This window comes from Eutrigla gurnardus (assembly GCF_963514095.1).
Source record: "Eutrigla gurnardus genome assembly, chromosome: 22".
Taxonomy (NCBI): Eukaryota; Metazoa; Chordata; class Actinopteri; order Perciformes; family Triglidae; genus Eutrigla; species Eutrigla gurnardus.
The window spans coordinates 15,846,868-15,861,402 of record NC_139933.1 but is presented as its reverse complement, the minus strand read 5'-3'; the positions used below and the strand labels follow the sequence as shown (position 1 = coordinate 15,861,402).

The 14,535-nt window shown below is 45.1% G+C and overlaps 1 protein-coding gene across 2 annotated transcripts; it reads right to left on the bottom strand.

Moving 5' to 3' along the window:
- Positions 1 to 69: 69 nt before the first annotated feature.
- slc16a5a (solute carrier family 16 member 5a) lies at positions 70 to 12,905 on the bottom strand. 2 transcript variants are annotated; one of them, XM_084001837.1, is made up of 5 exons: positions 12,772 to 12,905; positions 8,720 to 9,186; positions 5,982 to 6,125; positions 3,770 to 4,609; positions 70 to 1,797 (listed from the first exon to the last, which is right to left on the bottom strand). In XM_084001837.1, exons 2-5 carry the CDS (start codon positions 9,081 to 9,083, stop codon positions 1,523 to 1,525), a joined length of 1,623 nt encoding a protein of 540 aa, XP_083857963.1. In that variant the 5' UTR covers positions 9,084 to 9,186; positions 12,772 to 12,905; the 3' UTR covers positions 70 to 1,522. The 2 variants fall into 2 exon arrangements, with proteins under 2 accessions (XP_083857963.1, XP_083857962.1); XM_084001836.1 differs by lacking the exon at positions 70 to 1,797 and adding an exon at positions 1,848 to 2,855.
- Positions 12,906 to 14,535: the final 1,630 nt, after the last annotated feature.

The window sequence follows — 14,535 nt, the reverse complement described above, 5'->3', positions numbered from 1 at the left end:
ATGATTATGAGTATATAAACACAAAATAAATGTTTGGATTCACCTAAAAAAAACACACCACCAACACAATTTTTTATCTTCAAACATTTATTTTTTACTCTGATCATAATGTATAAATAAAGAATTTATAACAAAGGTATAATTTGGCCCAAAAGCAAGACGTGCCTGTGAAAAGTACTAATAAATCCTTTCATTGCAGACACTTAACAGCTCAAACTTGAACATGTATATTTATTTTATAGTCGCATATATTTCTGACACAAAATAGGATTGCTGTTAATTTATCAAAAGTCTGTCACATAAAATCTGTGATTGTGACAGTAAACTCGGTCACAGTGTCATAAAACTTCTCAGTGCCTTTGAAATATTCCTCTCGTAAAATGTTTCAACCCCGCTGATGACACGTCCAATTTTAACACGTGTTTGTAAATGCACCGCGTCTAGAAAAAGGCACTGTTCCATTTAAGGAATGAAGAGCATGTGAAGCAATAAAAAAAAAGCTTATACATCTGACAGTGAATGACAAACAGAATCAATGACCTAAAGCTTAATATGCTCGGCATGCTGCGTTTGATGCCTTCACGATACATAGAAAATAAAATGTTTCTACTTTTAAAGATATTTTTCGAAGAAGTTTCTATATTCTGTTCATCCTGCTTCATGTCTTTAGCTACTGGTAATTAAACGATAAATCTGATGATATTCTATATTTTTTAATGTCAAAAATATTCTGAAAAGGCAAAAAGTGAATGTATATACTGACATGTATTGTGTGATAAATCTTCTTCCTCTGAGCCATAGACCTCCATTAAAAATGCAGACTAGTTTATTCTGACTCAACCTTGTGGTGTCCGGCTAGATTCAGGAAATTCAGGTGTCATTCCTGCAGCACTCTATTAAGACCTTTACTGTATTAGTTCTTACTGGGATTCCAAGGTTAACACTCCCAATGTGTCTGAGGCAGAAAAATATGGAATAGTTACACCAGTCGTGTCCTATAACACTTGATTTAAATTGCCATATTTTTCATGCCGCCGTTTACTTTGATTTCACCCATTTATTTTCCTGCTCAGTTTTTAGATTTTTCCATACAGCAGCTACTCAGATCCGAACATTTCGATCACTTTTCTTCAGCAGAAGATCACGTACGTGACTTGGCTTCGACAGAGATATGAAACCTCACATATATACGATATAAGATTGTGTGATCACGGAGATACGATCAGCAGCATTTTTTTGCAATAAATAGTACAATCGTGTTGTAGTTGTAAGTGCACGTCTGTTCGTTTTGGTATGGTGGGTTCAAGTGTCTAACTTTGGGTCAAACAGTGCAAATGTATTCTTTCGAATGGTGCACTAGATGGCAGAAAAACTAAAACTTTGGCAATAAACAATATAAAAGTCTGTGAAGGTTCACCACCAGGTGGTGCTGGTCTTTCAAAGCTTTATCATAAGCAACGGGAGTTGCATAAAGCTTTGAAAGGATGTGCGTTACCGGGGCGACACACCGGTGTGAGCAGGCTCAGACGCTGGTGATGTGCTCCGCCCCGTTGAACGCGGCCTTGTTGTCCTTGTCCCCCTCCGTGGGGACGCTGCTGTACTGGCAGCCAGGAGCCAGGTCCACCACTGGTCTGGCAGGTTCGGGCAGTGTGCAAGGTTGACCGCCCTCGGCCAACTTCCTGTCCAAGCGATCCAGCCAGGAGAACGACGCCATGAGGAACACGGCGGAGGAGGCGACAATGGCACTGGAGATGAAGAAGACGTAGAAGTACTGGCCCGTCCTGTCGATCAGGATTCCTGCAAGGACAAAAACAAAAAACTAATTTCACCTTCATGTCTCCTTTTTGGCAACGTTTTATATATTTTATATAATTTCCCCTCTAAATTTTCTCAAGTAAATTCATAAGTAATTCATAATTTTATGTTAGTGGGTCATGCTATACAGAGTCGAGGTGAAGCCTGTACAGGTGAGTCTTTAGCCTTTTTCGGAAGATGGAAGATATGTGACCATATTTGGACTTTGGAGGAGCGACGGGTGGTGGATCTGATCAACACAGAGCGGCACCCCGAGCAGCAACCTTACTGGATCTGGATCCATCTGGATTCTGGTGCAAACTTTACAGCTAAGTGTTAAAGTCGTCTTAGTAGCTAACTGTATTGGTAACGTGGTAGCGACCTGTCAATCAGCAGGTAGCCCCGCCCCTAAAGCATCCCCTGCTTTCTGATCTGTTTGACTCTAAATGGACCATCATGTACTAAATGAACATCATGCTGGATTGAAGAAGACTTGAAACTAGAGATTGAGAACATAAACTCATGGTTACAATGTTTACTGATAATAAATCAAAAGAAAAGTAGAGTAATTTTCCCATAGACTTCTATACAATCAGCGAGGAGTCGCCCCCTGGTGGCCAGTAGAGAGAATGTCAGTTTAAGGCATCGGCTGCTGCCTGGTGTAAAACTACAAATTTACTATTGTTTGGCCCGGGACGATAATTATTATAAAACATTTACTGACTAATAAAAATAAAGTGTGACTCAACTTCTGTTGATAACCGAAGGCTTTTTTCTCCAGTTGTATGTGACCACTTGGAAGATTGTATCCGTGGTAACGTCACAGCCCAGCTGTCGGTGGTTGCATAAACACGGTGAAGCAGCATACCTGTCATCTGAGACGAGGCAGCCTCTGCCCTTTCCCCACTCTGCTGAACCGAAACTCAACTCCTGCAGAACGAAGCAGAGACTTGTTCTTTTTGTTCTCCGGTGTGACGCAGACACCGCATCGAGTAAAAGTGTATTATTTATGCAGGCGAAGAAGACGTGGAAGTACTGGCCCGTTCTGTCGATCAAGATTCCTGCAAGGACAAGACTTCCCCTGCAATAATATTATTTATTGTTTGTTAAGCAGAAGATTTTCTGAAAGTCGGCTTCAGACTGGAGATGTAGCTGATAAATGTCAATAAAAAGCATCCGCACATTGAAATCTGTGCAAAAATCCTTTTATTTTATTTAGATTTTCTAGTTTTAATGCAATTTGCAATTCTTAACATGATTCATATTTAAATATCTTTCTGTTTGTCGCTATGAGACAGGGCCCTGTGATAGACTGGCGTCCTGTCCAGGGTGTACCTTGCCTTCGCCCAATGATAGTTGGGATCGGCTCCAGCCCCCCCGCGACCCTGAATACTGGATTCAGACCTGTTTCATGGATGGATGGACTATGAAACAGGTCTGAAGTATTCCTTCATACGTGTCACATGACAGACTAGACCGTCATTAAAGCTGGTTTCCTCTAAAGTGGTAGAATGTGTTTTTCTGTGATAAATGTTAGATGGACCTTGTCTGTTTGTTGGGCATCAACAAAGACTTCGACAGACCTGACATGAAGCCAGAGGAGCCGTCGCTAAGGAAAGGGCAGGCGTTTAAAGACGTGGCAGGTGATTGGACGAACCATCTGTCAATCAATAGCAAAAACATCTTTTCCCCTAAGAAAAGTCTTGAGTGCCGTTTTTAATGAAGACATCCTCTCCACTAGATGCTTCCATGTATGCTAACCCTCTTCAGGAGCCGCTGTTTAGAATGAACAGGCACACCTGAGCCACGCCCACCTGAGCCACGCCCCCGTGTGATATGAGATCCTGCGATAGCCACCAGCTAAACTCAACCAATGAACCAATCTGTCTCCGGAGCAGCTTTCCAGTAAATAAAACCAGATCACAGCGCTCCACATGCCCACCGTATCTCTCCTCCCCATCGCCGCCCACATTACCTGCCAGCGGCGGACCGATGAGCAGCGTGACGCTCTCCATGATGGCGAGCAAGCCCAGGGCTGAGGGGAAGCGGCTCATCTCCACCACGTCCATGAGGACGGTGAACATCAGGGAGCCCACCACACTCATGGACAGGCCGTAGATGGTCACGTAGGTCAGCAGCCACGGGAAGGTGGGCCCGATGCAGCAGATGCTGTTGCTGAGCCCGTTGACCAGCAGGGCGGCGGCGAACACGTAAATGTGTCGCCCCTTGAACCAGGACATGCCGAAGATGATGCCGAAAGGCGGCCGCACCACGATGTTCACCATGCCCATGATGGAGAGCAGCAGCGCGGCCTGGCTCTGCTCAATGCCGTTGGCGGTGGCGTAGGGGACCAGGTAGATCAGGGGCACCACGAAGCCCAGCATCATCCAGGTGATGCCGATGGCGTACACACAGTAGCGGCGGTTGTGGCACAGCTGGTCGAAGGCCATGTGTTTGCTGAGAGAAGCCACCACCATGCTCCGTATCTTCCTCAACCTGCCCGTCTCCTTCCTGGCGTCCTCCGCCTCCGGCGGAGGGGGTCCGTGGTTCATCAGTGGCTGGCCCCGGCACCCGGGGGCCCCCAGGGGCCTCATCACCGCTCCGCACACGCAGCAGTTCAGCAGCACGGCCCCCAGGACCAGGAAACTCCCCCTCCAGCCCAGCTCCGTGTGGAGGTAGTTGCCCAGGAACGGCAGCGTGCACAGTCCCAGCGCCGTGCCCGTGGACGACATGGCGTTGGCGAACGCCCGCCGGCGCACAAAGTAGTGGCCGAGGATCGTCACGGCGGGCTGGAAGCTGAAGCAGAACCCGAGTCCTGCAACGGTGAAAGAGGACATTCAGAGTGGCATTACATGCATAACATGATTTTACTCAAGTACTTAAGTAGAGAATCAAGATACTTGTACTTAAGTATTTCCTATTCATGCTACTTTATCCTTACATCGTACATCTCACTTTTTACTCCACTTCATTTCTCCTGACAGCTTTTTTTGGACAACCCTTTCCTGTCCAGTGAAAACCATGTTGCTCCAGATGTTTGTGAAGTTACCGAGAAAAAATCTCTTTCCTTTTTTTTTGGAGATACAAGGTCCTCACAGGACAGATGTTGCAACTAAATTGAGTTAAAAACATGCAACATGCACATTAATGCAGCAGGAATTATAATCCAGTAACACCACATATAATAGTAAAACACTGTACTATTTAAGTACATTTTAGTGATAAATACTTCTACTTTAGTCGGTTATGATTGTAGTAATTTTACTTGTAGTGGAAGTATTTTCACAGCGTGGTATTAGTACTTTTAAAAGGATACTAATACTTCTACCACTGTATAAGAGTAATATTTGTACAATACTCTAATTAACAACTATTTTATCACAACTTAGGGTCTTATTTTCATACTTTTTAAAGCTATTTTATTGTTATTCTTCTGAAATAATACGACTGCGTGACTAAAGACAGTTAGCTGAACTTATTTGGGAGATAAAATGTTCAGTTTCTAAAATGCTTCCTCACTTATCTCTTTTAGCAGCTGGATGTAAGGCTGTCCCACAATTCCTTGCAGCAGCCACCATTTAAAGAGACCCCACTGACCCCAAGATGAGCCTGTGCTCATTTTCTGTGTTATATGATTAAAGTTTCTTAAAAAAAAAGAATCCAGCATTACAGTGTATTACCATTACTATTCCTACATCGCAGCAATTACTTGAGCAAGTGCAATTTTTTGTCATCAATATTTTCCAAAACTATGAGACCAGAGTTTAAAGTCGAGCTGAACACCATCATTTACCTTCCGTACCACGAAGTATTTCCGAGTGATTCATGTATGTCATGACATTATTGACATTAGCTTAAAAATATGAAGAGAATTGGTCACATTTTGGTATACGTTAAGTAGGTCAACAATATGATCGGGGTTGTGATCTAAAAGGGTTTCGTGTCATATTTCAAAAGCGGCAATAATTAACACTACTGCTTTATTAACTTGCCATTTTTACAGCAACATTGGAGCAACATTAGCTTTCATTTGGAGTCGTATTTTTGTCCTCCATTTCTGCTTTGGTCTCCTCCACCTCCTGAGAGAAGTGTCGTCAGCTGCCAGACGTCCAGTTGGTCTCTAACCGCCGTTTTGGCGGCGAGCAGGTGGCGTTTTGGGACAATAAACCTTCTGAGTGTTTGCTGACCTGTAATAATGCCAGCCGTGACGTAGAGCTGCATGATCGACTGGGTAAACGAACTGGCAGTCATTCCCAGCCCACTCAGGACGCCGCCCAACATGACGGTCGCTCGGCAACCAAACCTCTCCACCAGCACGCTGCAAAAGGGACCTGTGGATCAGACGTAATGCGCTTAGTGTGATGCATACCAGAGCGGGAACGGATGACGGCTTGTACAGAGGTTAAACTTGTGTTATTCTGTAATCTGCAGCAGCTGAATGGAAGCGAGTGCTTGTTTGCTCTCTCGCTCGTCGTGTGTGTACACATGGTGTAAACCTGAAGCGAAGCACTTTTCTGACCCATATGACCAGCGTGAAAACATGCTGCCACAAGCAATTTTAGCAAGTTTCCCCATCTCTGCCATCATTTTTGCCTCACGCAGCGAGGGATATCAGTCAAAGGTCACCGACGGAGCTGGTAAATTCAACCTACGCCCCTTTGTAGTTAGGCAACAGGGTTGCGAGGTGCTGATGCCTTCAAAAGCAGATTAAACATCACAATCTGCTCTCTTTGAATCGGGTCGTTACTTCAAACGTTACATACTAAAGTGCGGCCAAATTGATTCGTCACCCACAGAATTCCTTCCCACCGACTCTCCTACATCTCTGAACAGATCAAACTTTGAGCGGCTTAATGAAGATAAACCTGAGATCCTTGTCACATTTCCGTGAGCTCAGCAACATTTCTACAATCAAAGCATTCCTATGTGCAATCCCCATCCCCCACTCCACTGGTGAAAAACAAAAAAGCCCTGTACTTTGCTCAGAAAGGACCAGCTTAAATGATAAGTTTTGTCGTATATATATTTCACCATCTGCAAATCCTGTGAAGAGACCAGAAGAATCCAACAAACAGGGGTCAGCATTTCAACTCTGCCACTAAAAAAAAAAAAAAAAAAAAAAAAAAAGAGCAGCCAACTGCTGAGTAACAATGTTTAAAACGGAACTTCTTTTGATGGTTAAAAAAAAATCAGTCATTTCAGCAAAGTCCGCAGACAAACGGCACGTCATGGTGAGAAATGTGATCACAAGGTTATTTGTTGCTGATAAACTGGGTGAAGTGGAGGATGTGGTAGAACGAGAAGGAGGAACATCTGGAAGCAAATAGATGATTTTGCACTTAAAATATTGAGAGGAATGTCATCTTTCCCAACATGTCCAACATCTGACATCTGGTGATCGTCCTGACAAAGAAGGTCTCCTGGATCCGGCCGGGCTAGAGTCTTATTTGCATAGTCAACGCTACTCGCCGTTTCATGCCGGTTACATAATGCTCATGGATGAGTCACTGAGGAAGGAAGTGACAGACTGGTAGCTTTTTTTGGCCGTTATTCAGATAGGACAATGCTAGCATGAAAGGGGGGGAGAGAGGGGGGTATGACACGCAGAAAGGGCCGCAGGTCGGATTCGATCCCCGGGGCCGCTGCAGTGAGGACTTGGGCTCGGTACATGGGGCACCAACTCTACCGACTGAGCCATCCGGTTTACACGATGACGACGTTTTGAGGGGCTGCAAACGAAAACTTTTGAAGCCGGGTTTCACAGTGGGATATTTCAAATATGCGACTCCGGCAATGGCGTGTGACTAGCAAAAATCTGTCTCAGTGGTGACGTCACCGCTCCACAATGGCGGATGACCGAGCTAACCCGTCCGAACCAAATTATCAGGTTTTTGTTCACCAACACGTCATGATGTTTGTCACCACGATGAATAAAAACAAAGCGTTTGTGTAGGATGGACACCTTTATTGTTGTCCGCCAGGTGCACAGGAAGCTCTCTATTAGAAAGTTTCACTGCCACCTACTGGCCTGGCATGCACACTACAGCGTTTAGGGTCGTTTTTTTCCAGATCTGTGTGCGTGCGTATGGTTTTTAAAAAAACGTTGTCTAAACGCAGAACTTCTTTAAAACACAAAGAAAAAACGACCCCGTTGTTGGCGAGACCGTTGTCGTCTCAACCTAGCTTTCAGGTCAAGACGTTTTCAGTAATAGCTACTCAGTGTATGTAGTCATAGTGGCTTTCATTGACAGTTGCGGAGTCCGCCATTCAAATTGCCCACTGTACCTACATTCAGGTGACAGGAAGCAAAGCATCATTAAACTCTCACAAACATTTGTGAATTTGAGGATATGTGCATGCTAGCAATTAGCATTAGCATAAATGATTCACTGGCTAACTGAATAGGCAGACACGGAAAACGTAGATTTTTATAGGCGAGTTGGTTGGTGATGAAAGCTCCATATATTTCAATTGCAATTGACGATTTTCAACCAGTAGAGGGCAGTCACAGTGTATATTTATAACACAATAGTTTCAAATACTTTTCAGCTGCAAAAGTGGTTTGGGGGGTTTAGTATTGACTATTAAATATTTTGCTAAGATTAGCCCCAATAATCTACTGGTCATATCAGACCAAGAAAGGAGAACAAATTCATCAGTTTATTTACTTAAATAATGGAGAGTTCCATTTTTCAAGGAATTAACTTGCTATTTTATGTCTTACACAGCATGAATTATTATTTCTTTGTAACCATGAAGTCTTGAGAGTTACGTTTCTTCATGGAATAATACCCTTTAAACACACACACACCCACACAGCAAGACTTTCTCTCTCTCGGCTTTCACATTTCCCCATAACAACAACAGCAGGTAGGAACTAATGTTACCCAGAAGGCTGAGGGGCATTAAAGGCTAACTCCTTTACCTCCTGCGTGCAGCACTGACGTCATGATGGAGGGCACCCAGGAGGTCTCGCTGTTGGTGGCCAGGAACTCGTTCTGCAGGTCGGTGTAGAAAATCCCCATGCAGGAGGGGAACGCCAGGGTCAAGGCCAGGACCACGATGGTGGCAGCCAGCACCACCCAGCCCCAACCACCGTCCGGAGCTGTGACGGCGCCCGTCACAGCTGCAGGGTTTCCGCACTCACCTCCCTGCAGCCCCTCCTCCGACTCACAGTCGTTGGCCTCGGGGACTTTCTCCATACCGCCGTCGGCCTGCTCGAGGTCGCCCGTGGCATCCGAGCGGAAGCGGCACTCGCTCGTCCCTCCGCTCCCATCGGACTGAGTCATATTCTTCTGTGCAGTTCGGGGGAGGCTCCCGCCTCAACTCTGCACCGTGTGTTCGTACTCGTGCTGCCCATGACACTGTAATGGCTGTGACCTTCAGGGACACCTGAGACAACAAGGGAGACAATCCGTCAGGTCGTTCAGAGCATCTAAAGGACGGCAACGTTGGTTCATCTGTCCAGACTACATCTAAATAACTATTGGATACAGACATTCATGTTCCCCAGAGGATAGATCCTAGTGATTTAAATCATTTTGGTCAGACTGTGAGTTAACAAAGGAGAGGTATGCTGGGTTAAATGTGGTTGCAAAAGGAATCTGGCTTCCATGAGAAGAACATGCACTTGTGAAAACCCCTTGTGAGTGAATGGACCTCTGTGTAAAAGCTCCAGGAGAATTTCCCTCCCAAAGACTCTCAGTATCGTTTCCAGATGCACCAACGACGGAGCAGAGAAACATCCTCTCTGATGATGCTGCTGAGAACACAATGCTTGGCTATCAATGCTTGTACATTTACTGTAGTTTATGCCGCCAAGCATGCGTGGACACCTGAACATTAGACATTGTTTAGTAGAATTATTTGATTTTATTTTAAAAAGCAGCAGGCGGGTGGATTTATACGTTTGGACAGAGCAAGGCTAACTGTTTCTGCAGTTTAAAGTATTTGTGCTAAGCTAAGCTAACCAGCTGGCTGTAACTTCATAACATGTTTTCCTTTGAAAAAAGGAGTGTTTTGAGGAACAGAAGAGCATAAAATCTTGGTTAACAACCTCTAGAGTGAGAACTAAACCACATGAACATGTTCACTGGGCAGGTGTGTTGACATGTTTGGCCATGTAGTTCCTGGCCTTCATATTCCTCCTTCAGCTACTCCGATTGTGTTACGGGAGAGGGAGGGAGGGGGGGCTCACATATCTCAGCAACCTGATCCAACAGCCCATGACATCCTGTTTTCACCTCCTGCTCTCTCTACATGGACACATTACTGACGGGTCCAGCAGGCACAGGCCCACCTGGCCTTCATCTGCAACATATCACACAGAGATGTAGCAACCGGGAAGAGACGCATGATGACCACAACGAGACGTAGCAACCAGGAAGAGACGCATGATGACCACAAAGAGACATAGCAACCAGGAAGAGACGCATGATGACCACAACGAGACGTAGCAACCAGGAAGAGACGCATGATGACCACAAAGAGACATAGCAACCAGGAAGAGACGCATGATGACCACAAAGAGACTTAGCAACCGGGAAGAGACGCATGATGACCACAACGAGACGTAGCAACCGGGAAGAGACGCATGATGACCACAACGAGACGTAGCAACCAGGAAGAGACGCATGACCACAAAGAGACATAGCAACCAGGAAGAGACGCATGATGACCACAAAGAGATGTAGCAACCAGGAAGAGACGCATGATGACCACAAAAAGACGTAGCAACCAGGAAGAGACGCATGATGACCACGAAGAGACTTAGCAACCAGGAAGAGACGCATGATGACCACGAAGAGACTTAGCAACCAGGAAGAGACGCATGATGACCACGAAGAGACATAGCAACCAGGAAGAGACGCATGATGACCACGAAGAGAATTAGCAACCAGGAAGAGACGCGTGATGACCACAAAGAGACTTAGCAACCAGGAAGAGACGCATGATGACCACAAAGAGACTTAGCAACCAGGAAGAGACGCATGATGACCACAAAGAGACGTAGCAACCAGGAAGAGACGCATGATGACCACAAAAAGACGTAGCAACCAGGAAGAGACGCATGATGACCACAAAGAGACTTAGCAACCAGGAAGAGACGCATGATGACCACAAAGAGACTTAGCAACCAGGAAGAGACGCATGATGACCACAAAGAGACGTAGCAACCAGGAAGAGACGCATGATGACCACAACGAGACGTAGCAACCAGGAAGAGACGCATGATGACCACAAAGAGACATAGCAACCAGGAAGAGACGCATGATGACCACAAAGAGACGTAGCAACCAGAAAGAGACGCATGATGACCACAAAGAGACGTAGCAACCAGGAAGAGACGCATGATGACCACAAAGAGACGTAGCAACCAGGAAGAGACGCATGATGACCACAAAGAGACGTAGCAACCAGAAAGAGACGCATGATGACCACAAAGAGACGTAGCAACCAGGAAGAGACGCATGATGACCACAAAGAGACGTAGCAACCAGGAAGAGACGCATGATGACCACAAAAAGACGTAGCAACCAGGAAGAGAAGCATGATGACCACAAAGAGACGTAGCAACCAGGAAGAGACGCATGATGACCACAAAGAGATGTAGCAACCAGGAAGAGACGCATGATGACCACAAAAAGACGTAGCAACCAGGAAGAGAAGCATGATGACCACAAAGAGACGTAGCAACCAGGAAGAGACGCATGATGACCACAAAGAGACGTAGCAACCAGGAAGAGACGCATGATGACCACAAAAAGACGTAGCAACCAGGAAGAGACGCATGATGACCACAAAGAGACGTAGCAACCAGGAAGAGACGCGTGATGACCACAAAGAGATGTAGCAACCAGGAAGAGATGCATGATGACCACAAAGAGACTTAGCAACCAGGAAGAGACGCGTGATGACCACAAAGAGATGTAGCAACCAGGAAGAGAAGCATGATGACCACAAAGAGACGTAGCAACCAGGAAGAGACGCATGATGACCACAAAGAGACTTAGCAACCAGGAACAGACGCATGATGACCACAAAGAGACGTAGCAACCAGGAAGAGACGCGTGATGACCACAAAGAGACGTAGCAACCAGGAAGAGACGCATGATGACCACAAATAGACGTAGCAACCAGGAAGAGACGCATGATGACCACAAAGACAAAACAAAACATCTACAAAGAGACAAAAAATGACTACAAAAGAAAAAACAACAACAAGAGATACAAATAACATCATAAAGACAAAAACTGACAAAAACACACCAAATTACTTCAAAGAGACACAAAGACGTAACATGATTAGAAAGAGACACGAACCAACCAGGAAGAGAATCAAGATGACCACAAAGAGACAAACGGACAAGAAGAAGACACAAAATAACCAGAATAGACACAAAATAACTAATAAAAGACATGAGTACAAAGACTCACAATAAGAAAAAATGCACCACAAGAGGTGGAACCAACTATAAAGTGAGTCCTGGGAGCTGGGGGGGCTCCACAGGGTCCCAGAGTCCTCCTGCACATGATAAATAAAACCCTGATCCTAAAGAGAGAGCTGTGCGTGTAAACAGGGTGATGCTGCTGCAGCAGAAGACCGTCCCGTTGACGGATGGCGGCCTGCAGCTCAACTGTCGCCTGGAGGAATCTGATGCATCAAACTTCATCAGCAGCTCAAACCATGAACAAATCATGAAGTCTATTAACAAACAGGCTTTTCTTTTCTTGTTTTCAGGCATTCACCCACGTGGCAGCTCGTAATGATTTCGGCTGGTCCACATGAACGCGGTCCAGACTCCATCACAGCCCCGCTGGATCGAATTATCTTTACTGGTCTCAAGTCTCGCTTCTCTAAAAGCACATTTTACCACATATATACACTTGTACACTCAGTGCGGTTTCTGGATCAGCACTTTCGGATTTAAGTATCAATCTCTTCCGTGATTTTGTAAATAAATGAGTAAAAATCACCTTGTTTGTAATGTAGATCGTGGTGGTCCAGCTTACCCCCCCCTCCCCTTCGTCAGTCCCTCTTCACACAAGAGGCGCGGTCGCTGCTCGATGACTGCCGGATCGGAACTCGTTGGGGTCTGCCCCTCCCCGTCGGGGAGCTCCAGCCTTCAGGCCCGCGGTGGGAGGAGACTGACGTGGCCGCGCTGGGAGGGACCAGGCGGGCGCTGCTGCGCAGGCCCCGGTCCTGCTGCACCACACACCGGCGAGAGGGGATGAGGACAGGCGGGCTGCTGCTGCTCCGTGGTACTGAAGCTGGAAATGTGCTACACTAAGTTGTAGTGCTGTTGTAGTTACACATTCAAGGAGGAGTTTCTGGATTGAAGAAGACTTGAAACTAGAGATTGAGACCATAAAGTCATGTTTACAATGTTTACTGAGATAATACATCAAGAGAGAAGTAGGACCATTTTCCTACAGACTTGGCCCCCTGATGGCCAGCAGAGGGAATGCAGGTTTATGGCACTTTAGCATTCATGTTTGAGAACTGCAGGTTGCCATCTGGTTTTATCTAATAAAATAAAGCTCTCTCTCACATCTTCACCACGAAAAATATCAGCACCATCTAGTGGACAGAAAAGGCAATTGTTACCAAATGGTTTGATTTGTAATAAGAATAATTTGCAATAACAATACATTATATATTAAAGATCCCCTATTACACTGATTTTCATCAATTTCACTCAGCTGTCAGAGGTCCAACAACACTGGATTTGATATGCATTGCCCCAAACCCATCCGTGGTCCTGAATTTCAGCTGTCTAAAAGCTGTCTCCTGAGAACAGGCTGTTTCTGTGCCTGCACCTTTAAATGCTAATGAGCTCCGTCTGTCATCGCCAATTGGAGAGCGATGGAGAGGATGCCGCTTACGCTAGCATGCGCCAATGTTTACATGGATGTATCGCTATGGCTCGCCTATGTGGCTCAGGTGAAGTTGCTGGGTCCCGTATGGTTGGGACAGATCCTTTTACGAGGGTCAGTGTCGAGGCAAAGCCAGCTTTGTACTGACCCTCGTTACTGAAGCAGTCCGATGTGAAGTGGTTAGCACACACAAGCTAACAAACCGGAGCCGGCACATTGTCATTAAAAATGAAACACATTATATGGGACCTTTGAAAGAACAATACTTGGCATCAGTGCTGATACAATTTGCCACAAAAAATATTGGGGACACTTTGCTAAAGTAGGCTGCTATATTCTACTGTTCACTTTTATGTTGTTTTAATTACACTTGAGTACTACGATAAACTGCTTAATTTCCCTCCTCAACATTAGATAAACTTCCGTAGGTTCATCATCTTTTTGAATCCACAGTAAACAGAAGGGACAGTAAACAGTTTTTTTTTTAAACAGACACATTTTATGATTTAAAAACCAGACTGGGTTTTGTTAAAATTGTTACATGTGAAGAAACAACATTGGTAGACAAAATTCCAAAAAATATATAAAATAAATAAAAGTGAAACAAACAATTGGACAAAAAAAAAGTTGCGTCAGCGTCCAAACATTTTTCTCTAACGTCTCCGTTTGACAATATTCACACTTGACATCAATACTGTTGATAAATGAACACAAAGTAACAGTTAATAGGTGACATTTTTTTCCCAATACCTCTAAATGAGCGTACAAGCGCGCATGTACACAAACGCATGCAGGTGTTTACAGATTAACTGGCAACATCATCCGTGGATTTAACAAAAAAAAAGAAAAAAAAAAACTTTTAGT